We start from the raw sequence: 26,481 nt of genomic DNA, 5'->3' as shown, positions 1-26,481 counted from the left end.
GGGTGATCAAAGTCTTTGACACATGCTTGAGACTGTTTAATGACAATGGATTACAGGAATCTGTATTGTGCTACTTTTTTTCTTGCAGTATGACAGTGATCTTTATATATTTTGAACAGGAAACATTGAACTGTGTCACAGGGGTAGGGAAAGAAGTTAGTTTGTTAAGATTTCCAGTATTGCTGTTTTTTTAATAAGTCTTCCAATGAAGTTTTCTTTTTCTTGTTTTCCTTGCACTTTTTGGTCGATATCATACTTGAAAATGGAATTTTCATTGTATCTAGCTAGTTCAATCAAATTTAAACTTTCATTTGCATTGGTTGCAGGATACTGACCTTTTGAGTTCTTTGAGAGCATAAATCATTATATGTTTATATATCTTATTCAGAGCAATGAAGTCAGGTTTCATTACCTGGAAAGAACAGACAAAACCATTGTTCTTATTCATATTCTAAGTTCAATATAGTGAATTCTTTGAGCATACAAGTGAAGAAGAAAACTGTGGAAAAATGATTCAAAATTTTATCTCAAAAGCATGTATACATTTTTTTATGTCAGGATTGCTATGCTAGCCATAAAGGTTTCCGGATTTCTGTTTCTGCATTGCTCCATTTTGCTGTTTTTATGAACAGATGGAGAACAAAAGATGCAAATGTTTGGCTAGTTCAAGGAAATGGGCAAATATGAACTATGATATTCTAGTTAAGATATTCATGATGCTGAGCACTATGGATTTGGTTTCAAGCATTTCTCTTGTTTGTCCTTCATGGCGTGTGGAATGTTGCCATCCAATGCTTTGTCATACCCCTGATTTGGCAAGACTGAATTATTCTGTTGATAACCCAAGAGATCTCTTTGCTTCACTGGATAATTGGCCAAGATTGAGCTTAGCGCAAGCATTGGACAGTGCATTAATTCTCAGTGGGACCAATGTGATGCGCTTAATTTTCCATTTACATGCACATATTACAGATGAACGCTTGATCTTTGCAGCTGAAAGGTTTTGTTTCCTGTTTTCGCTTTGTGCTGCTAAATCTGCCTTTCGACAACAAATGCCATCTCTTCAGGCTGAATTTCTTGCCTGTGCTGATCTCTTTTCTGTAGGTGCCCTAGGCTGAAACGACTTGTTCTGCCAGCTTGGAATCACATCTCTGCAAATGGATTCTGTGCAGCTATCCAGAAGTTGAAAGAGCTCAGGTCTCTGACGCTTCCATGCAATTATTTCCCCACTAAGATCCTGCAGACGATTGGTATAAATTGTCCAAAGCTCACCAAACTCAAAGTAATGTGCCCTTTTGATCATGACTTTGCGAACACCTTGTTTATTTATTTCCCAAATCTTAAGGCCTTGAGTGTGAGGTGCACAATAGTGCACAAAGATGCTTTGAGACTCACATTAATGCTCTTTGATGATCTCGACGTGCTGAATATAACTCACAGCCTGCTTATGGATTTTAATCCGTCTGAAGGCCCCACTATATTTAAATGTGAGAGTGACAAATCAATTGCTGAACAAGCCTCAAAACTTAAAGCAATATTCTGGCGTCAAACAGAATCTTGCATAATGTGTCAGCGTGTCCATAATGATTTGGGACGCCCCAAATGGAATGAATATGAGGAGGGCCTTGGCGAGAAGACGAGGAAAGTTCTTTTGCAGTTTGACCAAGTATGTTGTGATCATGTCTGTGATGTCTAAGCAGGATTATGTCCTGTAAAAGCCTGTTAATTCAATAAACTAACTTTATATGCTGAAATAACAGAAGGCTTCATCATTCGCAGTATGGTTAACTGGAAACTGACTCTTGATTAAAATGCAATGATTGAGGAACTTAAGTGTAGAAACCTGAAAAGATGTTTGCATTTCTCTCATTTTAGCATATGCTATCTCTCATGCTGCATCCTAAATAAATTGAACCCAAAATTTCAATGATAATGATATTTTGACAGTAGTCAGAATTCAGAAAAGCTCATCTGAAAGTATCAGCAATGACACCAGAATATTAACATTTTTTTTTTCCTCATTTAAGCTGTGCAAACTTGTTTTTCTTTTCAGATGTGCATTTTACTGCATTGCACACACTACTATTTTACATCAATGCAAATGATCCTCTTTCGATCATCTGAGGAAAGGTGGTAGTTAAATAAATGTCATGATGGTTATTAGTTACAGAAGTTGGCTGGAATGAAGTTAGTTCTGAAATTGTAACAGAAGAGCTTAGCTTATCTAAAAGGAGCAAGTTGTCATTGAAATGAGTTGTGAATTTTAATCAAGAATATCCCAGAAAGTTTCCATACTTTCTCTCTTCGATTATCTTTCTTAACTGCTGCTTTTGTCCTTATACCTCTTAAACAAATACAAAAGTTAACAAGAAGGCCTGATTTTCTCTGTACAATTGGAATATAATACGCTGATGCTTATTTCCACCTGTACTCTGCAGAACTTCTCTTACCCCAAATCGTTTTTACTGTTCACATCCCTGTACATAAGATTGTAGATGTCTGTGGACTACCTAGTGTTCTCAAACAGCTTCTCTTCGCTCTAAATGGCTGACTGTGGCAATACTAATTGAGCAGATAAATGATCCTGTCAGAAAATAACTCAATTCATAAGCTCAAATTTGTATGTGATTGTGGTGGTCCTTTCAATACATCATTTTCATCAATTTGGCATCTTGAGTACTGTTTGTTAGATGTTCATTTTTCTCATTTTTCAGTATCCAAGCTTTTGAAGCAAGATCCTCAAACCTGTTTCTTGTGAACAATTGGCATTCTGTGAGTTCTTCAAGGAGGTTACTTGTAGACACCAACTGCCTACAACTTGAGAACTTATTTATCACAACCTGTGAAGGGTTAGTCAAACATCTTCATCTGTATATATACAGCTGCTACAATAATTATGTTTCCAAGAGATTAAGGAATGAAAAAACACAAGTTAAATATATTCTTGGATGTTGACATTGATGAGCTCTGTACGAATTTTTAATGATCAAAACATTGACTCTCCATATAACAATGTGTTTCATTGAATTGGTTGATTAGCCATTAACGGAGCTGTTTTCAAAGAGAAAAAGAAAAATGATTTGACTTTTTGGATTCAGCAGTCAAGAAAATTGCAAAGCTAATCATATCCTTGTAAGAAAGAAATGAGATGGGTACTTCCTCATTGGCCCATCTCCAAAGAAAAAAAAAAGCATGATTAAAACATATTAAATTAAAAATATTTGTTTTCAATAACAGCAATGGCTCCAACTGAATGTTAATTGTAGCAGAGAAAGCAAAAATGCTTGATGAATGTGATCAATGTGTATAGTGTATGGAGATATAGATCCCATCATTATCAAATCTGGCATAGAGACCATCAATGCGAGTTGTGAAATTAAATTGAGGCCCCATTAATACCTAATTGCAAGGCATCAACCATCAAGCAATGTTGCAACAACTACTCTACTCTATTCTTAAGCCTAAGGATATGAGAGCATCCAAGAAATTAAATAATTCCTAATTCAACTCAACCAACATTAACTATTGAGCAAACCTTCTCACTGGTTCATTAATTGTCATTAAATTGAAATTATACACAAACCCAAATTCTAATTCAATCCTCTAATAAGAAAATTGTCTTAATTTGATTCATAAACAATAAACATCTTGTAGCTGAAGACTTTTTTTAATATTAAAATTTGTTTTTCCTAGATTCAAATAGTCCTTTTTTTTCTAATGGAAATAATATCTCTAATTAAACAATACCAAATTAGTTTATCTATTACTCCCCATCTATTTTTATTTGTCCCATTTGAATTTTTTTTTCAAAAAGTAATTGTCGCATTTAGAAAATTAGGAAGCATTAAATAATTTTTATTAATTTTATCCTTTATCTCTATTAAATACAATAAATATTTATCCCAGAACTCAAAACTTCAATCCCTTGCACATTTCATAAATTTGTCTCAGCAGTATTCACTATTGTAAAGATTTCCCACTTACCCATCATTTGAATAATTGGTATTATTTTTTTTTTGGTTGGAAGTATTAATTTTAATTATAATTAATAAATAGCACTCTCTATGTGGAAGATCCTAATTATGTGGCAGCCATGTTTCAATGTTAAATGAGATTTTTTGTGCCAAAAACTTGAAAAGCAAGAGCATGTGATGAAGCTAAAGCGTTTGAATACAGAGGAAATCTGACTATAACCGAACATGGTTTGGTTTAAAATTGAAATAAATTTAATTTAAAATCAAATTTGAATATGAATCGGATCCAAATTTATCGGTTTGATTATGAGTTAAATTGATGTTTAAAAAAAAAAAAATAGTCGGATGTTTAAAAACGGATTGGTCTAGTGGCCGCCCTACGTGAGCCACTTGGTGGTGTTGATTGTGAAGCACGTGTCTGTAAATGTTAGGCCAAAGTCTTGACAAATAAGAAAAAAAAAATGTATCTAAAGAGAAGTCAACGCTCCTGGCTATACTGTTTTTAAATAAGCGCTCAATTTGGGTTATGCTTAAGAGACCAAATTGCCCTTCCATATTGCATCAAATCAGAATCTACCCTGTTGTTTAAGTCTAGCAGGGCATGTTTCCATGTCCTTGTAAATTACCTTTCCCCTGAAGATGATCTAACTAAAATAGGAATATTACTAATTCTAATTCTAATTAAAAAAGGAATATTGCATATTTAGTAATTTCAAATAAAATAAAAATATTACTACTCTAATTAAAATAAAAAATACTAAATGATCTGTTTTGATATTGTCTTGATTCTATTTTATCATAATTTTTTTAAAGATTTAAGTTTAGATGTAGGGTTATAAGATTAATATTTAGAATTTAATATTTAGGGTTTAGAGTTTAGAATTTTAAAATTTAGAGTTTAAAATTTAAAATTTTAGAGTTTGGAATTTAAAATTTTAAGATTTAGGGTTTATAGTTTAGAATTTAGGTTTTAAAATTTTAGATTTTAAATTAGGATTTAGGAAGAAAATGTCTGAATTAAAATAGAAAAATTAAAAATAAATCTTAATTAAAATAGAAAAATTCATAAAAAGAAACACTAGAATAAAATAAGATTATTTTCTTCACAAGTTTGGCCGGAATTGTGATAAGATGGAAATTAAGTCGCAATAAAAAGGGCATTTCTGTAATCTTAATATGATTAATTGGGAGTTTTGGCTCCATGCTCACCACAGGTTGCTTGATCTATAATAAAACACAACACGCAACCTTGCCTCTATAAACTTTAATAGAATTACTAGCTCCTGCAGCTTTTTAGTGTAGTCACCTTCTCCTGCTGCAGTTTCTCATAATCAAGAATCATGAGGATTCCAATCCCAAGTCCAAGACTCGCATTTCTGGTCCTGTTGATCATACTTGCTCTTAGCCAGCTCTCTAGTTTCCGCCACCTCCACATAAATAAAGGTGATCAAACAACTGAGCAAACAGCCAAACCTGTATTCTCTCCACCGTTTTCTTGGCACTTACCTGCTATAGCTCCTGAAGGATCCAACAAAGGGGAGATCGGCTCAGTTTATGGAGTTTCTAATAGAAGGGTACCAGGAGGGCCAAACCCACTTCACAACTGATTAGCCTTACTGCGAAATGCCAAATTCACATATGTTTTAAGTCATATACAGTTCTTTTTTTTTTTGGATGTATAATTGATAGAGTTGGACAAGAAATCAAATTTTGATACAAATGTTAGACATAATTATAACTGTATTTTGATTGAATTTTAAAAATTACTAAAGAATGCAAGAATTTCATCTATGTAATTTCCCTGAATTGCCTTGTTTCTTTTTCTCCTGGTAGAGCTGCTGATTATACATTAGCCAAGGAGTTACAGAGTTGCATGCTCTGTTTGTAACAGTAATTGACAACCAGAAGCTGAAAGATGGGAAAGGTCAAAGTTCTTGAACAGGGAGTCCATGCTTAATAAACTATAAATTAAATTAAAGGAGAGCAGATTATTAAATTGGCTTTCAAACACCGACTAATTGTAATTAAAATTTGAAAGTACCATAGTGGTTTACAGAAGAAGCGAAATCATAACGCATCAACAATTGGCTTATTGAGTTTGGAGTTATTATATTTTGTTGCAGTAGGCTTGAAGGTGGGGCAAAAGCTTGCATGCTATATTGTGGTGCACCCAGAAGCCAACAAAAAATAGTATAAAATAAATATTTTAGTTTCATGCGCATGCTTGTTAATTGTTTTTTTCTCAATAAGTCGAACTATGCATTTTATAAGGATTGAAATCTGTAAATTCCATGATTAAAAGAAAACAAATTGGAATATAAAGGATTTTATTGCACATATGAAACTGCTGTCTATATACAATTTATTGTTCTTCTCAGTTTAGGGATGGTAATGGATATAGGGATGACAATGGGTATGGTACCTATATGAAAATCATCATATCCGAACCTGAACCCAATTAATATTTTCAAAATCCGAACTTATCCCAAACCGAATTAAAATTTATTCTCAACTACCCGAACCCGTCCCAAACCCGATTGTTATTACCTGAAAAATACCCGAACCCGTTTAATTTTATATATTTAATTAATAATCTATATAAAAAATTATTTTTATTTATAATTTATATTTTAAAATTTTAATAATTTCATAAAATATTTCAATTTTATTTTATATAAAATAAAATATATAAAAATTTATAAATATTATTAAAAATATATATATTTTATATTTAATTAAATATTTATGTAAACGGGTTCAAATAACGGATACCCAACATATAAAATTCGAACCCGACCCAAACCAGTCACGGCTATTAAATTTCAAATCCAAATCCATCATAAACCCGATTATATATTACCCAAACTCGTCCTATTAGAGTTCGATCGGATCGGGTATCTGCAAAAATCTAATCCATTGCCATGCCTATAATGGAAGGCTTAAGGTAGCAATTAGCAAGTAGGCAAGCAATTTCATTTCTTATGCGCCAGGTATTCAGACAGATTGGAATGGCCCTGTTTAGAATTTTTTATTTATGAAGAAATTAGTCACTTTCTTGCAAGAATTTTTCTGGAGAGACACCGAAGACGAGATTCTTGCTTCAATCAAGAAATGCAGAATTAAAGTGAACCATCAGAACAAAAATCTGGGTATTGCATAGGATGCCTAAAGTGATATTGAAACAGATATTCATTACTCTTCACATATCTTTTTCTCTTTCTTTACCCTCTGGAGGATGCTATATTCAATTAATTTTATTATTTGGGCTTGATGATGCCATGTGAATTATAAGATCAAAGCATTTCAACCCATGACTATGAGCTCACGCTCGAGCATGTAAAACAAGTCCAACAACTGTTAGATTAAACTTTTATTATGAGATTTATGCAAAGCCTACTTATTATTTCAATTATGCGTACACTCTAATCGATCTTGCACAAATTTCATAACTAAATTTTAAACTAAGAACCGATAACAACTGCATTGCAGAAGAGCTTTGTTCTTGCTTTTACTTGTAGTTCCAAAGAGATAACAAGCAGTAGGGCATTGATAGACTCTTCGGGAAGGTAATCTAAGCTTAGACTTCGTAAGAAAAGAAGGTTATGGACCATGAATGTGGAAGCAAACTTCAGTTCTATTCCCTCCAAACAACCTAATTACCCACAAAGGCAATATAGTACTCAGCCATGCCACACATAAATATTCAGCATAATTATCATACCATTGTGCCAAATGAAACGAAGCCAAGGAAGCAACTTTACAAATTATCCCCCATTATGATGAGAAAAGTTTAATATGAAAGGAATTTTGCTAAAGTTTTGCATTTAAATCACATGAATATGCCAAAATCACTGATACAAATATGATTAACAAATGTGGAAAGCTGACTGAGCAGGGACACATAACTATGAACTTGACCAATTCCATTTCTGCAAGTTTGCAAGCTCATCCCTACAAAGAATACGGCATTCCTCAGCCCATATATGATCTTCAGCATATGGCCAGCTAAACAACTTGATATAGCTAAAAAATTCTAAGAACCAAGGTTTCGAAAAAGCTCTGGAAGATGTGCATTTGTCAGCTTAGTCCTCTTGCTGATCTCATGTTTCTTCTTCTTTATCTTTGGCTTGGAGGAAATGCCCTGCACCTGGGCTGCAGCCCTCCTCTTTGCCGTGTTTGTGGCAGGTTTCATGCCATTCTTCTGTAGATCCTTCTCAATGTCAAGCATATCACGAGGCAATTCAATCCCCCGAAAGAGCTGTTTAAGTTCATCATCCACCTTAATAACTGCCCTGGGGTCATTTGGGTATGCAATATCCTCCTGTGAATCAAAGTTTGATAGCAACCATATCTGGCCAGCAGCTTTCAAAGCCTACCAAAATAATGAATGTTTTCAAGCCTCAGAATGAGGAATACATAGTATCATACTGACAAGACAAGAAAGGTTACAGTACTAAAGAGTAATTACTGTAAACAATACTTGATCACTGCCAAACTTGTGAAGTAAAATTCACCAACGTTAAACAAGACACTACCAAACACCCATCAACAATACATAATAAAATGAAAAGATGAAATTGAATAGAAGCGAGAAAGACATCACAAGTAACTATGGCAAACGGATTTCATAGAAAGCAGGGGAAATATGTGCAAAAACAGTCTAGATCTAATAGGTCCGATCACCAATCCTCATGGGTATGTTGATGGACCAGAAAACAGGTTCTTCAAAGTGGAAGAATACAACAATCATTTAACTAGTGAAAAATTTAATGCTTGTTAATGCAGTCATTGATTTTCATCAAGCCATTACTGCACTTGCTCTAGATGATGGCAACTATACTCTTTTTCATTGATTGACTTGATGGGTCACTGTCACTTGGTTTAGAGAGGGAAAAACCTCAATGACATACTAAAAAATTGATATCATCTAAAAAGTTAAACGCATTTATGAAGAATACACAATTTAATTCTAGGTAAAGGAGAGAGAAGGGCAAATAAAGGAAAAGGAAAATATTAAACTAAAAAATTAAAGAGAATGATTCCATAATCAATACATGGAGCAAATCTTTCTCTTCTTTCAATGCAATCATTTTTACCCCTTCAAGTAAACTGGTTTTTAAGAAAGCTGGCCAAAAAAAGCTAAAGAGGTTTCAGTTGCTTTGTTTAAATGACAGGGATGTGTTGGAGGTCACCTAGACCAATTCTAATGAATCCGTTATTATACCAATTCACCTGCTCAGATTTTTCTCTACTTGGGCAATATTAAGCATTTTTCCCTCAAAGATTTAGTCATGGAAAATTGAACAAAATCATACACCAAAATAGGAAAGCCATATTCAATAATTAAATATACCTGCAAATCCTCCATCACAGTTGGGTATGCATCCTTGAGATCAATGACAGCAATGCCCTCAGGAAATTTCCGTATCAAGACAAGTAGCTGATTCTTGTCCTTCAAATCATGCTTGGACTATAAACAATTAGAAACCCAAAATATCATCTTCCATAAAAAGGAATTATAAGTTAGTAACTAAAACAGCAATAAGAATTTAATTACTGATCCAAAATGCTTAAACTATTAGGGCTTGCAGGCACATAATTTTATGTCACCTTGTAAGAGAAGCGCTTCCCATCATAGTTCACTTTTGGGTTGTTCCTCAAACTGTCAAATACAGCTTTGTTGGAGTTCACATCAACATAACATGCTTCATTTATTTGTTCGGGTGTAAAAGCTTGCCTTGTCTGCAAACATTCAAAAACATATGTGATGACAGTTGATGGCTTACTGCATATATATAAACAAAACAGAAGAGAAAGAGGAAATGATATCTTACATGCACATAGGAGGAAAATCTCAAGCATAGTACAAGAAAAGCATCAAATAGAAGAAAACAAAATTAGTGAAAATAAACTCTATAAAGAAATGAAGAAAAAGCTAAGCAAGCATGAGTGGCATTTAACAAAGCAATACCACAAGAGCACCAATTGAAAGTAGAGGTGAGCGGAAGAGGAGGAGGGGGGGGGGGGGGGGGGGGAGGGGCAAACCCAGTACATGGTCCAAGAAAGAGAAACTTCAAAGATAAGAGAGGGGAAGGAGAGAGAAGAACTGGGAAGAAAAATACACCCAAAATCTGGAACATAAATATAACTAAGTATAAACCTTGTGAAGCAAAGAGATCAACCAGAATCCCAGCTTGAGTTCACATACATACTCTGCTATTCATTACCCTCAATAAATCTGAAACATACCAACCAATACAGATGTTTAATCTATGCCACTCATATTCTTTATCTAAGACATCCGCTCCCAACTACCCAATATCTTCACAAGCATCTAGTCTCTTGCTGACAGGCATAACACATTGACCACCAAAATAAAAGTGAAAAACATCAACCACATCCACAACTGAACAGTGCAAAAGTAAACAATCAATTGTATCCCTATGCCTCATTGCACCGATGGCAACTAACAATAAACAGCATAATGTTTTCAGAAAGTCCTTGCTTGTTCTTCAACAAAGAGTTGGCACAACCAAGCAGAAAACCCAGAACATGTATATTGATTAATGGAGAAACATCCATCAGCTATACCAACAGCAATAACATTCCAAGAATTTTATACCACACAGGTGGCCACATTTCAAACTCCCATAACCAAGATAGCCTCTGCCCAAATCTTTAGCACAGCAAACACCATAAAATGAGGAACACCCATGAAATGAAATCCAATTCTGTGCATTTCTGATCCAATAAAAAATAATTTGTTTTCGTGAACACACAAGGATCTGGAACAATAGTCAGTCCCACAACCTAAAAAAGCATTATTTAAGGGGAATTTGCCAGCAGATAGACAATTGGAAGATCCATCCAGCATTTTTTGCCAAAATATGCATGTCAGAAATGTGTTTGATTGTAGAAACTCTTTCTCTTGCAAACAATGATTAATAAACATGTGCAATCAGAGGCAAGGAGGTGAAAAAGGGGCCTTCTTATAGCACTTTTAATAAGAACAATAAGATGAAAAATTGCTGCTCTATACTTTCCAATCCTCTATCTTATCATAAAATAAATATTAAAAGTGGCAGCAGAAGCAACAGGAAATAATAATGTCTGATAGACTCGATAGGCTTGCAAAATAACCCAATAACACTGTTTTAGGCACTAATTATTTTCTCTATCAATCCTCAGTAATCCACTATGAGCATCATGGAGAAAGCTACAATTTATTTAGCAGCATCAGAAAAAAAAAAATTAAGAACAGGCACTGAGAATTGAACCTCTAGCAGCAGGTCTATAACACGCTTGATCTGAGCTCCAACAGGGCCTTTCCGAATACTGTTGATGTGTTGTAGTCTCTCTGTGTCATTTGAAAATTTGACAGGTGGACCTGGAGTCCTAGGATTTGTTAATGGTGATGCAGCTACAGGTGTACGTTTTTGAATTGAAGCAGATTTAGAAGGCCCTGCTTTGGCTGCAATGCTGGTGAGGGTCGACTGGCACTTCTCTTGTTGCTTCTTGAATCTATCTAATTTTTCTTGCAGCGCCATCTATGCACAGAAACGTCTGCATCAACAATGAATATTAAAAAAGTGGTCTTACATATTAAATAACATCCAGCAAGAAAAAAAATTAACCCATAGTGACCTTGTAAAGCCAGGAAAACAAATTCTAGCACCTCCTTGAAGATTCCAAAATTAAGTGGTTGGTTCAAGCGCATACAATTTATTTTCTAATTTTCTATATGACTAATCAACTTGGACTGTCAAAAATTCATGATTAAAGATCAAACGGCCAACAAAATACACACCAACTAAATTTCTTTTTTTTCACCCAGGAAAAAAAGAGTTTGTTCCATCCGATTTCTCCTTAATAAAAAGAAATTCATCCACAAAAGCGAAGAAGAAACCCATAACAAAGCGTCCAAAAATCGAAATTGTAGTAAATAAAAAAACATCAAAGACGTCAAAGCCAAATATCTTAACTCTGTTACCTGATAATACTCGAAACTTTGATAGCGCACCTGCTATCTCTTCCTTTCTGATGATTTAATTGCCCTAATTATGGTTCCTATCTGATGATTTTATTGCTCTAATTACAATTGCAGTGGAATAAAAGGAGGATTAAGATCGAGCAGGAAACAATTATATGGGTAGAAATACGAGGGATGGGAAGGCTGTGAAGGAGAAAGCTAAGATTGAAATTGAAAGGAACAAACACTAAATTCGAACACGATAATTTAAGTTAAACAAGAACAGGGAAAACCATCGTCCAATGATAAATCCCACTTGAAATATTCGATCCAAGAAATTAAAGCCTAAAAGCCCTAAGTCAATGCATAAACCAACTAATAATAGAGAGAAGAGCAATAGATATGTATACTCATGTATACGTATATGCTTGGAATTGGATCGGTGATATCGAGAGAGAAGCAAATTTCCTCCTCCCTCTCCCTCCGCCTTCTGCTGCTAAATGCAAATTCCCCCGTTTCGTGCCCGTGGAAAGTAGAATTATAAGCCAAACGCAGACGTGCAAGCCATGAATATTTTCTGGGCCTTGAGCATGGGCCGAATGCTTTGGAAGCCCAGTGCCCAATTTAAAACGACCTCGTTTTGATATAGAATCACACTTCTTAACTCTGCATATCCACTAGCGCAAGTGTCTTTCTAAATGCAGCGCCAACACGTGGCCTCAAACTCGCATTATTATTAGAATCAAGGCTATGACATTTCAGTGTCAGAAAGAACAAAGCAATACATGCTTAGAGAGAAAAGACGTTGTCGGAAACTGAGCAGAGATACAGTTTTTGGTCGCCGGACGTTCGTCGGTTTCTTGATATGGTTCCGGAGGACTCGCCAGAGGAGCTTCCTGACGGATGGACTGTACAATTCAATGTTCTAAAGACGGGTCGCAAAATTAAGGTAAATTTAAGTCTAGTGGTTTCACTTAATTTAGGGTTTTCATGGTCCTCCGACTTTTATTATTAAATTTTTAGCTGGAAGATTTTTTTTTTCTGAGTTTTTAAGATCAGATACAAGTGCATGGACGCATAAATTATTAAATCTTTTAGTGCTGGTAGTTTATTTTTGTAGATTGATCTTTGAAAGTGAAAAGATGAAGGTCTTAACTCGATTAAATGGACTATGGTGCTTTGGCTAGCTCATGTAACAGTATTGGTTTTGTTAATTCAGCTGCATGTTGTTTGTTGTGCATTCAAAGTTTGCTTCTTTTCTAGTTTTCCTTAAAACTTTTTAAAGGTTGTACATTAATATGCCCTTTGTGGAATAAATTGAGTTTTATGTTGGTTAGCGCTGTGCATATAATTTCATGTTTATTGGATTTACACTCTCAAGTTTGCATGTTATGTGGAACAATTTAAATTGCTGTGTAGATGGATCTTTTATCATTATCACATTGTCTTTGTCTCCTGTGATTACTAGAATCTTTTTCGATTCATGGACTTCAATTTTTTTTCTTCAAAATTTCGAGCAAATTCTTTGTCCATGAACTATTTAAAATTCTGAACCAACTAGCTTCCTTTATTACAGTGAATGAACTAAAATTTTGCTATGCTTAAAGTAGTGATAAGTGCATAGAGAATTGGAATATGGTGCTCTGATTTGTTAATATTTTTGCATAAGTTAGCTCCATTTTAAGTAGAACCTTCTCAGCTTTTTTGTTTATAGTTAAATTAGAAAGAAGAAAAAGTGGGAAAAAAATGTATGTGAAATTGTGTGTAAGTGTACGAAAAGGTTGCTGTGATCTGAGAGATCTCATTTTTGAGGAAGCATTGATTTTGAGTTAGAATTTCAAATGAGATGAAGTGCCATTATCAGAAGAAAAAAGACATCTCAGTTTTTCTTCCATTGTTTGCTTTAACTGATGAAAAGAACGAAAGATCATAACCTCTCGTGCATGGAGAGAAGAATCTCGATAATATAGTTGGAATTTGGTTTATATTCCAAATCTGTAAAATGCTTTAAAAAGCCATTATAGATACCTTGCTGTTCACTTGCATGTTGAGAAGAATCTTGTAGCAATGCCAGAGTCCAAGCCAACATTACTAGCACATATCTTATACAATATTTTGACTTTTTGTGAAAGCACTTGTAAATTTGTGGATGATTTGTTATGGTAAGTAAAGAAGTAAATGACAATGGTTGTCAAAAAAAGTGAAAAAAAGGGTAGGCTATAGTTTAAGACTTTAAGTGAGTAAAATCTAGTGTCAAAATTTTATTGGTAAAGGTAAATGCTATATCTAGTAAAAGAACAGAAGATAGGTGGATAGTTTGTTAATCAAATTATTTGTGTTCATTAGCCGACCCCAAATCTTTGGGATAAAGGCTTAATTGAGTTGAGTTGAGTTGAGTTTTTAGCTTTTTTAATATTAAAATAACAGAAGACACTTGCCTATTTGGTTGTATGAAGTTAACCAACAAGTTGTTTTCAATATCTGTAGAGTATTAGAGGATTTTCATTAAGAAATTACCAAATTAAATCTATTAGCATATCTGAAAACAGTCAACTGAACTGCCAGAATGCTAAAACGTAGTCTCGATAGTTTTCAAGGACATTATTTTGGAATTTTAATGAGCATAACCAACATAGTCAGCAAAGTGTTGCTAAGGCAATGGGAATTGCAATTTAAGAATTAATGTCAGAGACACAGGTAATTAAAAGTTTAATCACCACAATGAATGGCTTTCTTATCTCTTGCTATATTTTCCTTTGAGTTTGTCACTTTATTGATTTTAATAGTCAGGATTCAGGAATTAACTTGGTTCATATTACATTCGGATCAATGATTTATGGACAGAACAAATATCTAAAACAGTGAATAAGTAATATGGCAAAAGGGGAGGAGCACATAATTTAACATAACAGAATTCTGGGATCAAGTTGTCTGCTTTTACTTCCACTACCATGCTTACAATATATTTGGCCTTTGTAGTATTATGTGAACTCTGGAACTGGTCAAAAATTCTTCTCCAAGGATGATTTTATATGCCATATTAAAGCACAAAGTACTCAACTTAACCAGCCACAACCAGCTAAGAGTTCCATCAGAAGGCCAACAATTAATAACCAGATGCATGTGAGTATGAAGGGCATGAGACCTTATAACTATTTATCCTTTTGCTTCCTCCGTTTCTCTTGATTTTCTATTTAATTGGTCATTGTTACCATTAGCAGATTATGGAAGATACAAATGAACATCCTGAATGGTTACCTCACGGTTGGATTGTGGAGTTGAGAACCAGACAAAGTGGCTTTGCAAGCGGAAAAATATACAAGGTATTAAATACTTTCATCTAAGAGTCATATATATATATACATGCACACACATGTGACATCATTGGATGAATCTTTTCTTTTTATGCAATGTGCATGGTCTCGTGGAGGCTTTTAATCATTAACTGGCTTCGGTTTTAGACTCATGATTAACATGTTACATGCATATGATATATGCATGAGACTTTCCTTACAAATATATATATGCATATAATTTTTTTTTTTTTTATATACTCGATTGTAACTTATGCTGGTAAATGGTACTTGGTTTATCTTATCATTGTAAAAGGTAATTCCTTTCTGGATAAAATTTGTACATGAACACTTAACATTTCTTTCCTAGAATGCTCTAGGTGAAGCAACTTTTTGGCCTGCGAACTTTTTTCCTTATGAATCAAACTTTTCTTTTTGATGATTTGACCCAATGCTAAAGTGTATTAAAAAGGAATCTTTGCAGAAGATTTTCGATTATGTTTCAATAATAACATTCTAATGCCTTTTTTTCCCCAAAATCAATTTATGGTATTTTAAATGACACTAGCTTGTATGTGACTGCATTTTCTGTTGCAGTGTTATGTTGATATTTCTACTGGCTGCAAATTCTATTCCAAGCCAGAGGTGCTTCGATATCTGGAAACTGTGAAGCAGAAAAGTTGCACATTAAAGCAAAAGGAAACACTCATGAGTGTGCTCCCTGAAAACAAAGTTTGTCCACGATATCCTTATTTTTATATGCCAAAAACTTATTTTGTGCAGTTATGGTGTTTGCTTCGCTGCCAATTATGTATCGTGCATCAATACAAACCTTTAGTTGTTTGTCCTGCCTGAAATCATTGCGCTATATTAGCAAATAAGGAAGAAGGGATTTAGTTAAAGTAAAGGTCCTAATATTAGCATTAATCATGAAGTACAATCAAGGGTGAAAAAAATTTGATGCATGCAGCGTAATATACATAAGGTATGTGCTATAAATGGAAACTCTATGAATGCTTTAGAATAGGAATATAGTTTCCTACCAGATTCCATAGGAAAAAGGAAAATTAGTACTTCTAAAAGTTTGAGGAGTTTTTAACGCTAGATCAAGAAGACCAAAATTACTAGGCACGCAAATGGAATTAGAAAAGACCCGGTGAGAACTTGTGAGAACACTTATGTGTCTTATATTATTTAGTTTTCAAGTGATGAATATTTACAGGGATGGCAATCTTCCCTACCCCAGCAGGTGTTTGATGCTTCTTGTTAAGAGATGAGGCCAGTACCATTACCTGCCATGCTATACCCATTGCTGTATACATGCTTTTTTAGTTGAAAAATTTTGTGGGAAAGAACATATTTTTGACATCCCTAATGGAGAAAATAAATTAATGTTGATCAGTACCCTTTTGCCACAGTAGTAGACGGGCATTTTTGCCAAAGAAAAGGCACATCAATGAAAAAACCTTTGAACATTGAAACTAACCTGGTATTCTCGAGTTTAAGTGATATATTACAGTTATTACTGTTGTTGACATCATCATTCTCTTTGGGAATTCACATATACTGTGCCATGAATTTGATAGTTGCATGTTTGCTCTATGGGATTTTTTATGTGGAATTAAATGTATACATTGGAATGCTGTGTGCATACTACTACCCTTCGAAATACTGTTTCAGTAAATCCTAAAATTTTGCAGCCTTTAGTTATTGATCTTGTAGACCAAAAATATTGCTTATACAGCAATTGAAATAATTTATAGTCATGCCATGCAAATTGTGCAAATCCTATGTTATAGTAGAAGTGTTTTGCAACTTAATTGAAAGATTTTTTTTTAAATTGAAGGAGAAGGTTATGCTCTTGCAACAGTACTAATTTATAATTGTGTCACTGGTAGTTTACGCTTAGATTTTATTTTTGAGGATCAATATTTGACCCATCACATATTTGCAACTTTTCTCTTATGAAGGTGGAAGCTTCTAAACCATTTGTTAAATCAATTTTACTTAAGATATTATTAGATGCAGTGAATTGCTGTTATATGGGACATATTGCAACTTAATGTCAGAGATGGCAAACATGGGTCAGAACTGTAGAACTTCTCTTTAGAACTTAGATCTTGTAGAGTAAATAACCATTCGTAAAGTTGAATAAACATTGAAGAATAACATTCCTGCGTTATTATAATGGTCATGCTTGGACATGTAACGCAAGGATGAAAATGTTAATGCCTTAATCTTGCAGTATCAAGCGCTAAAAGTCAAATAATCATGAACTTTCCATAGTTGACAATTTGGACAAACATTGTACCTAAACATGTGACACTTTTATTCGTAGCATTGAAGCTGGTGGAGGAAGAGATCTATGATTGCTAGAGCAGTCCAAATCTCTACAAGACCTGATCAAAAACATCACCATGGTTAACCTTTCATGTAGCAATTTATATCAAACCATCAACATAATTTACAGGCCTTTATAAAAAGACTAAAGCTTCATGTGGCATGGCTTTTGAAAATGTTAATTAGAATGTGTATTGTTGTTGTACAGCATTTTAGCAAAAGTTCACCACACACACCCTCTCCTCCTCCCTCTCCTCTCCCCCCCCCAACCCCACCCAACAACCGGCCCTGGATGTTTAGGGGATTTACCTGCATCTGGCAAACTTGAAAACATCTTGACTTGAAATATTAGAGAGCAAGCATTTTAGCAGGGTTCACTTTTATTGGTTTTTCTGTCTGTTCATTTTCTGAACAACGCAGCCCATGCCTCCGTGCTGTCAGTCTTGTTTGAGACATCAAAGGATGCCGTTATTTAAAAAAAAAAAAAAAAGAAGGGATTGTTATATCTAGCTCATTCCAGAAGGGGCTTGCACCTCCATTGACTGCTGGTTCTTTAAAGTTTGTCATGTCTTGAGTGGTAATAATCACCCACTGGCCCCCCTTTCACAGTTTGGTGTTTTTTCCTTTTGTTAGCCATCATCTGAAGCTAAAATGGAGAAACAAAAGCACACTGCTACTGGGCAACAGCTTTGTTCAGGTGCGAAGTTGATTATTTGTACTAATTATTTATACCAAATGATGATCTATGTCATGCGGAAATAAGCCAATCATACCTAAATTCAACTGCACTGATGTGGACAAACTTACTGATGCAGGTAAGGGGACTTCTGATGTGGGCAGCACTTCATCTTCAGAAGCTGAGTCCTTAAAGAAAAGCGGAGGCAAAACTGTATCCACTGTAACTACACTTACTGCGGTTGCCACAATTGATATACCTTCACAAGAGATTCCAAGAGATAATGTGGAGGGTAATGGAGCTGAATGCAAGGAAAACTATAATGGAAAATGGTCAGCACAAACAAAGGCTGAAGTTTCTGAGAGAAACCAAGACAAAACCATCAGCCCTGTTGGTGGCCATGGACTTTTATTTCCGGAAGCTGATAACAAGCAAGAGCAGAACTTGCCTGAGAGTGGGACAAGGAGGGATGAAAGCTACAAAAGAAAAGCTCAGAATAGTTTGAGCAAGTTCAGTAACAAGAAAAGTCTTTACTTGCCTCGCTGCGTTTTCGAAGCGTCTAGCTGCGATTGAACCTGAGCTGGTAGGCAATGCAAGTTCCTTTGTTCAAGCAATTCCTAAAGCTGGTAATAAGCAAGAGCAGAACTTTCCTGAGAGTGGGATAAAAGGGGATAAAATTTACGAAGGAAAAACTCAGAATAGTTTGAGTGAATCCAATAATGATAAAGGGCTTAACTTGCCTCATCAGTCTTCAAAGTGTCTTGATGAGATTGAACACAAGCGAGTGGTCAACTTAGTGTCCATTGTGCAAGCTCGTCCAAATCCAAAATCTATTAGGTCTCCGAATGGTGCTATGGGTTTGACTTCAGATGTTTTGGCAGAAAAAACATCTGAGCAAATGGAGGATGAACCCATAACAGAGCTTCTGCATCATGCTGCTGCTAATACTAATAATCCTTTATTTCGAGAGCCATCAAACAAGAGCCAAAACACTCATTCTGACCTGCCAAAGGCCAGAGTTTCTGACTTAAATCAATGTAAATTGGTTAGTGCTGACAAAGGACCTTTCTTAACTCCTGAAGCTGATGTTCAGAGTGGGATGAAAGGGAAGGGCCAAGAAAAAACACAGAATGGTTTGAGCAAACCAAGTGATAAGAAACTAAAGAAAGGGATGAACTTGGCTCGTCGGTCTTCAAAACGAATTGCAGGTCTTGAACCTGAGGTGGTAGCCAACACAGGGTCCAGTGCACGTGCTCTTCAAAATGCAAAAAGATCTTGTAAAACTGAAGCCATCCTAGCTGTGGGTTTGACTTCAGATGCTTTGGCAGACAAAGCATCTCAGCAGCTTGGTGCTGAATCTAGAACTGAGTTTCCAAATCATGCTTTGACTGATGTCAAGAACCAAGTGTCTTTTCAGGACACAGCTGTTTCCAAGCACCAATCGCAAGTGCAGGAAACTGACAAAACTAATGATGAGAATTCAGAACCACAGCTTATCCCTCCATTTGGGGAGTTCTGGTCGGACCCTTGCCTTGAATTTGCATTCAAGACTCTTACAGGTGAAATACCTGTTGAGATTACTGCTGAAAATGAGCTGCTTTCAACTCCTGCTTCTGATATCATACATGAGAGGAACTCGCTCATGAAAACAATTGATAGAAGTAGCAATGGAAAAACGCTGATCAACTCAGGCAAATGCAAAAATAGTACAAAGCTTCATTTGCCTCGTCAATCTCCAGAACAATTTTCAGAGCTTGAAAGTGAACCAATGGGCAGCTCAATCTCCAATGTGCGTGCTTTTAAAATGACAGGTAGAACAGCTAAAAAATCTAGTAAAGATGAAGCTGTTCTGGATGTGGTTTCTCTGGACAAGTTTGCAGTGGGAGCTTCTCAGCAGCTCAAGGCTGCGCCAGAAGTGGCACACGCACATTATTGTTCCCCAAACGTAACAACTACACCTCAAATTGAGCCATCAAATAAGAGGATAAAGCACCTTGATGACTGCACTGCAACTGAAGAGCATTCACAGAAGTTGGAAATTGAGAAGAATGGCAACATGCCAGAGTTACAGCCAAACTTTTCCTTTGGGGATTATTGGTCAGACCCATGCTTTGAATTTGCATTCAAGACTCTTACAGGTGCATTACCAATAGATGATAATTTGCCAGTTCAGAGTTACTTCCAGCAACAAGTAGACACTTCTCAAACCCAGAAGGGGGTTTACTTCCAGCAACAAGTTGACGCTTCTCAAAACCAGAGGGAGGATTACTTCCAGCAACAAGTTGACACTTCTCAAACCCTGAGGGAAAGTTACTTTCAGCAACCAGTTGACGCTTCTCAGACCCTGAAGGATGGTAGTTTGGCACTTCCTGATTTTGGCTTACCCAGCTTTTTTCAAACTGATATATCAGTTCACTTTGATGCTCCGGAGAAGCAACTTGCTTCCCAGACACAAGTACCCTTGAATAGTCCTTCCTTCGTGCCGTCAGGAAGTGTGAGCTTACCAAGTTGCAGTAGCGTTGGTTCTCAACAACCGCCACACTTGAAGGAGAATAAGGGACTGCGTGGGAGGGTGAACTCCTAGAGTCAAGGTAATTGTTACCAGTTTAGGTATTATAATTATCTGTGATAATACGCAGCCTTTTTCAACAATAACCTTTGTGGTTGTATTTTAGCTTTTGTAATATGATATTGACTATAATTTGAACCGTTGTAAAATAGTCTTTCAACTTTGGTAGTTTGTTCAGAAGATGTAGGGGCGACAACTGTGCGAAAGTTTTCCCAAATGCAATATGTTCATGTTGTACTTTCTTCCATTTTCACGGCAATGAATAGAAAACGAAGTTCTTTTTTTTTTTTTTTTTTTGGCTTTTCTTAAAGTGAAGCATCAAGGATCCAAACGATTTATTTTCCCCATGTGTGTAATGAACAGAGGATTCATGATTTTGCAGGAAGCATTTGACCATAATTTTCTTAATCTATTAGTCTTGTAGTTTATATAGTTTTGTATTGTTTAGTATTTTTACACACATTTGTACAGTCTTCATGAAAATGGAGGACTCCTATGCCTTTGTCTCGCTTAAGTTTTCCATATTGTTCAATATAGCCAGCAGCAAGGCTTGCACTGAAAACGATTTCGTAGACCATATTATTTTGAAGGGAAAACATGGCATGGGAACGAAAAATAAAATTATTTTATTATTTTAGAGTTTTTATAATTAAAATATGATTTAAATTTTTTAACACTTTCTGATTAAAATTGTTGAGACATATAAAAAAAAAAACAATTACTATTATTAATGCCAAACACAAATCCAAATCAATCAACACCAAAAGGTTCTTAAAACACATCGGTATTATTTGCAACATCAAAACAAGTTCTCACAACACATCGACGTTAAAAACAGAGTCTCTTTGCCATCTCCAAACCAAAAGCAGTCCTTGCCATTTCCACACCAAGATGCTAGTTAATATTATAACCGAAAATCGTATCCATCCACTCCGACGTTGTCCATCTCTACCTGGAAACCACGGTTTTCACAATACTAGAATGAGGAATAAGAAACAACACTATTATCATTACGGCCTGGAAAAACTAGAAAAACTATATTTATCTATCGATTCAATGTTTGTCCACGAAGACATAAACTAAGAAGAAGTGACTTAACATGATTTGCTAACTTGGAGTAAAGTAATCGACAACTGAATCATCTTCAATAATCCTACACTCTTCCCCTTTTCCTTATGCTTAGGTAGAAACACAGTAATTACCTCTGGGGTGAAGGTGAGGCCCACTGTAATCTCTCCCTTGTATTCTTGTTCTTTGACAACTTTGTACGCCGTAGATGGGAGGTTTCCTTCCAAAAACAATGGCTCAAGGGGAATGCTGAATGGATCACAGAACCCGTAATCAATATTTTATATTTTCAGTGTTGCATAGAAAATTCAACCGAATTTATGAAGATTCTAATTTGTTACATATAGATGGGGAACTTGCACTCACGTTGCTTCTCCAACAAAATCATCTGCAGCACCAACATCACTGTCCATGATTTTCAATGTGAGTTCTGTGTCACCATCTGATACCTCAAATGAGAATTTCTCATTCCATTCTGGTTCACTCCCTTTCCCTGTAGGATTTTATATTTGTCAATATTGCACAAAATTGTATAACTTTTCTTTTGCACAACAGAAATTTTAAGGAGAAGGGTATGATCTCCATCTTGGGTACAAACGCTCCACTTGACTGCAAGGCCAATTGCATACATATTGAAGGCATAGTTTTGCCAATAATCTCTTGTGCTTACCACACCAAAGCAAGTATTAACATATTACTTGATCTTTTCTAATCTAATCTGATAAGTAAAAATTAGAAATGCAGCTAAGAATTCAGAGCGATTAGAGACATAAATACCTGAAGCAACACTGCTTTTCTGCTCCTGGGTACGGCAAGCGAGGACGACATAAGGGTCCACGCCATCTGCTCACATAAGAATTTTAACCTCGTCAAAAATCAATCCAGAATTATTATTATTAGTGTTGGAAAAACACCTAAACAACATTCCACTGGTAGGCCAAAGCGATTGATTCAGCTACAAGGAAAATGGTCGATGTAAAGAAAATTACAGATCAAGAACAACACACAAAAAGGTAGAACAAATAAAAGAGAGAGAGGCTTATGAATATCTATTAACATCACTCATTATGGACATAATGATCTCATTATTGAAAACCCACATCTCAATTTTATAATCAACAAACAAATAAACAACGAAAAATTTTTTCGAGATATATTTGAACTTACTGAGAAAATCAGTGTTTTCAAGACCCTTAGCACCAACAAGTAGGACTTCAACAGTTCCTAGAGGCATTTTTGGACCAGAATTGAATCCAAAAAGCGAAAAAGAAAAGACTTAAAACTCAACAGGAATTTAGATTGAAATGAGTTCTTGGATCTCTGCCCTTTGGGTATCTGTGCATCTTATAGGGAGAGTGAATGATTAACGAGGAAGGCTAATAATGTTTTTAAAAATTAAGTTTAGAGTTAAATAAGTAATTATAATTTTTGATAAGATCGAATAAATTTATATTTAATAAAATATAATTTTTTTAATAATAAAATATTATTTTTTAAATTAAAAAAATTTAAAATATATAGATAAAAATTATTTAATGTTAAAATTATTATTTTTAATAAAAAATTATTATTTTATTAAGTATAAATTTGGTTAGACTTAATTAGGAAAGTATAAGGGCTTATGTGATGAAAAATTGATTTTAAACTTAATGAGACATTTTTTTTTCAATATTTGTTTGTAGGAAAATTTATAAAAAAAAAATTATTTTATATTTCGACTCACTTTTATTTAAAATTTGATAAATAAAAAGCTTAATTACAGTCGAATTTATACTAATTTCTTAGATCAAGTGTATAATATATTTAAATTTATAATAAATTATTTTTTGAGAGATAATAATTTTTTCTGCTTTAAATCAATTCTCTGTTCACTCTGACAATAAAAAATAGAATCAAAAAAATTTAAATTTCATTTCATAGAGTATTATTTTTTTATCATCATGGATAACTCATCATTTTTTAGAGAACTATCCGCTAGTATGATCGCATATATGTCTTTTACCTTCTTTTTTTTTTTAGAAGAACAGCTCCTCAATATTCATCACTAGTATCAGTCTATAAGAGAGGTGAATTTTGCGAGATTTTCTTCATTATTTAGACAGCTATTATTTGTGCAGTACTCCAATGAAGAGCTTATCTTTTCAGCATTTTTAACGAAATGAAAGTGTATTTATACATACGTGAAATAAAATCTCTCAAATAGTTGATAATTACAAGAAGCTGTTGAATTTATTTAATAGTCAAATCCTTATCTGGAAATTTTAACAACTCCTGAGCAATGTGGGATCACAACTATCGATTACTAATACACTTTTTATTAATAAATTTAACCAAAATATTAATTTATCAAATATAAATCATAAGACTCTATTTAATTCTATTTAAAAATAATCTTACTCTATTTAATTCTATTTAAAAATAATCTTTCTTTTTTTTTTGCTTTTTCACTAATTATAATGTAAGATTCAAGCAGAAAATGATACCCACCTTGCACGATTTTTTCATGATTACACAAAAAATTATTTTTTTTAATATAAACATTATACATATAATAAATATTTTTTGTTTTTAATCATGATAAAATTCACACACAATATTTATTATAATTAATAATAAAAATATTTTTAAACAAATGCTATTTTATATTGAAAGTTTAAAGATTTGTTTGGCAATACTATTAAAATTGTTGTTTTGAAAAGAATTTTTTTAAAAAATGATAATTAAAAATTAATTTAAAATTAAATTTAATAAATTTTAATTATTAAAATACTAAAATAGTAAAATATTTTTTTAAATTATTTTTTTAACAATATTTAAAATAATATTTTTTCCTTAAAAAATAGCTTTAGTCTTAAAATTTTAATGCAAAATAAGTGCGATAGATATTTATTAGCAATACAATTACTTTTTATTTTTAGAACATTAAAAATATTTTATATTTCGACACACTTTTATTTAAAATTTGATAAATAAAAAGCTTAATTGCAGTTGAATTTACACTAATTTCTTAGATCAGGTGCATAATATATTTAAATTTATAATAAATTATTTTTTGAGAAATGATAAATTTTTTCTGCTTTAAATCAATTCTCTGTTCACTCTGACAATAAAAAATAAAATTAAAAAATCTAAATTTCATTTCATAGAGTAATGATTTTTATCATCATAGATAACTCATCATTTCTTAGGAAACTATCTGCTAGCATGATCACATATATGTCTTTTTTCTTCTATTTTTTTTTTTAGAATAATAGCTCCTCAATATTCATCACTAGTATCAGTCTATAAGAGAGGTGAATTTTGTGAGATTTTCTTCATTATTTAGACAGCTGTCGTTTGTGCAGTACTCCAATGAAGGGCTTATTTTTTCAGTATTTTTGACGAAAGAAAAGTATATTTATACATACGTGAAATAAAGTCTCTCAGATAGTTGATAATTACAAGAAACTGTTGAATTTATTTGATAGTCAAATCCTTGTCTGAGAATTTTAATAACTCCTGAGCAATGCGAGGTCACGACTATCGATTACTAATACACCTTTTATTAACAAATTTAACCAAAATATTAATTTATCAAATATAAATCATAAGACTCTATTTAATTCTATTTAAAAATAATTTTTCTTTTTTTTTCTTTTTTCACTATTTATAATGGAAGATTCAAGAAGAAAATGATACCCACCTTGCACGATTTTTTCATGATTACACAAAAAATTATTTTTTTTTTAATATAACCATTATACATATAATAAATATTTTTTATTTTTAATCATGATAAAATTCACACATAATATTTATTATAATTAATAATAAAAATATTTTAAGTAAATGCTATTTTATATTGAAAGTTTAAAGATTTGTTTGGCAATACTATTAAAATTGTTGTTTTAAAAAGTATTTTTTTAAATATTAATTAAAAATTAATTTAAAAATAAATTTAATAAATTTTAATTATTAAAATTCTAAAATAGTAAAATATTTTTTAAAATTATTTTTTTAACAATATTTAAAATAATATTTTTTCCTTAAAAAATAGCTTTAGTCTTAAAATTTTAATGCAAAATAAGTGCGATAGATGTTTATTAGCAATTCAATTACTTTTTATTTTTAGAACTTTAAAATTATTTTATATTTTGACTCACTTTTATTTAAAATTTGATAAATAAAAAGCTTAACTACAGTTGAATTTACATTAATTTCTTAGATCATATGCATAATATATTTAATTTTATAATAAATTATTTTTTAAGAGATGATAAATTTTTTTCTGCTTTAAATCAATTCTCTATTCACTCTGACAATAAAAAATAGAATCAAAAAATCTAAATTTCATTTCATAGAGCACTGTTTTTTATCATCATAGATAACTCATCATTTCTTAGAAAATTACCCGCTAGCATGATCACATATATGTCTTTTCTTCTTCTATTTTTTTGAGAAGAATAACTTCTCAATATTCATCACTAGTATCAGTCTATAAGAGAGGTTAATTTTGTGAGATTTTCTTCATTATTTAGACAGTTTTTATTTGTGCGGTACTCCAATGAATGGCTTATTTTTTTAGCATTTTTAACAAAAAAAAAAGTATATCT

The 26,481-nt window shown here is 33.4% G+C and overlaps 3 protein-coding genes and 1 pseudogene across 4 annotated transcripts; 2 read left to right on the top strand and 2 right to left on the bottom strand.

The window, feature by feature from the left end:
* The first annotated feature begins 632 nt into the window (after positions 1-632).
* Positions 633-1,662, top strand: LOC110643504 (F-box/LRR-repeat protein At3g48880-like; annotated as a pseudogene).
* Positions 1,663-7,763: 6,101 nt separating this feature from the next.
* LOC110643522 (uncharacterized) lies at positions 7,764-12,497 on the bottom strand. Of its 2 annotated transcripts, none has more exons than XM_021795919.2 (5): positions 12,354-12,497; positions 11,252-11,537; positions 9,585-9,716; positions 9,328-9,444; positions 7,764-8,346 (listed from the first exon to the last, which is right to left on the bottom strand). In XM_021795919.2, exons 2-5 carry the CDS (start codon positions 11,519-11,521, stop codon positions 8,008-8,010), a joined length of 858 nt encoding a protein of 285 aa, XP_021651611.1. In that variant the 5' UTR covers positions 11,522-11,537; positions 12,354-12,497; the 3' UTR covers positions 7,764-8,007. The 2 variants fall into 2 exon arrangements, with proteins under 2 accessions (XP_021651611.1, XP_021651610.1); XM_021795918.2 differs by having other exon boundaries at positions 11,965-12,468.
* A 151-nt stretch (positions 12,498-12,648) lies between these two features.
* LOC110643510 (uncharacterized) lies at positions 12,649-18,829 on the top strand. Its single transcript, XM_021795895.2, has 6 exons — positions 12,649-12,892; positions 14,923-15,066; positions 15,162-15,266; positions 15,834-15,968; positions 18,210-18,273; positions 18,392-18,829. The coding sequence occupies exons 1-6, from the start codon at positions 12,809-12,811 to the stop codon at positions 18,823-18,825; spliced, it is 966 nt and encodes a 321-aa protein (XP_021651587.2). The 5' UTR covers positions 12,649-12,808; the 3' UTR covers positions 18,826-18,829.
* Positions 18,830-21,524: 2,695 nt separating this feature from the next.
* LOC131169227 (elicitor-responsive protein 3-like) lies at positions 21,525-23,275 on the bottom strand. Its single transcript, XM_058137752.1, has 5 exons — positions 23,057-23,275; positions 22,667-22,732; positions 22,256-22,382; positions 22,024-22,138; positions 21,525-21,773 (listed from the first exon to the last, which is right to left on the bottom strand). Exons 1-5 carry the CDS (start codon positions 23,121-23,123, stop codon positions 21,726-21,728), a joined length of 423 nt encoding a protein of 140 aa, XP_057993735.1. The 5' UTR covers positions 23,124-23,275; the 3' UTR covers positions 21,525-21,725.
* Between the last annotated feature and the right edge of the window lie 3,206 nt (positions 23,276-26,481).

The sequence above is a fragment of the Hevea brasiliensis genome, chromosome 16, assembly GCF_030052815.1.
Source record: "Hevea brasiliensis isolate MT/VB/25A 57/8 chromosome 16, ASM3005281v1, whole genome shotgun sequence".
Lineage (NCBI taxonomy): Eukaryota > Viridiplantae > Streptophyta > Magnoliopsida > Malpighiales > Euphorbiaceae > Hevea > Hevea brasiliensis.
This window is presented reverse-complemented; position numbering and strand designations above follow the sequence as displayed.

What these genes read in the sequence shown, in the direction of transcription:
- LOC131169227 (XM_058137752.1), bottom strand. Translation starts at nt 23,123, where the DNA reads ATGCCTCTAGGAACTGTTGAAGTCCTACTTGTTGGTGCTAAGGGTCTT. An exon ending in GATTTTGTTGGAGAAGCAAC is followed by an intron (nt 22,139 to 22,255) that starts GTGAGTGCAAGT and finishes TGATCCATTCAG; the next exon opens with CATTCCCCTTGAGCCATTGT. An exon ending in GCCTCACCTTCACCCCAGAG is followed by an intron (nt 21,774 to 22,023) that starts GTAATTACTGTG and finishes CGTGGTTTCCAG; the next exon opens with GTAGAGATGGACAACGTCGG.
- LOC110643510 (XM_021795895.2), top strand. Translation starts at nt 12,809, where the DNA reads ATGGTTCCGGAGGACTCGCCAGAGGAGCTTCCTGACGGATGGACTGTA. An exon ending in CAATTAATAACCAGATGCAT is followed by an intron (nt 15,067 to 15,161) that starts GTGAGTATGAAG and finishes TGTTACCATTAG; the next exon opens with CAGATTATGGAAGATACAAA. An exon ending in GTGTGCTCCCTGAAAACAAA is followed by an intron (nt 15,969 to 18,209) that starts GTTTGTCCACGA and finishes TCCTTTTGTTAG; the next exon opens with CCATCATCTGAAGCTAAAAT.
- LOC110643522 (XM_021795919.2), bottom strand. Translation starts at nt 11,521, where the DNA reads ATGGCGCTGCAAGAAAAATTAGATAGATTCAAGAAGCAACAAGAGAAG. An exon ending in TTATAGACCTGCTGCTAGAG is followed by an intron (nt 9,717 to 11,251) that starts GTTCAATTCTCA and finishes GAATGTTTGCAG; the next exon opens with ACAAGGCAAGCTTTTACACC. An exon ending in GGAAGCGCTTCTCTTACAAG is followed by an intron (nt 9,445 to 9,584) that starts GTGACATAAAAT and finishes AATTGTTTATAG; the next exon opens with TCCAAGCATGATTTGAAGGA.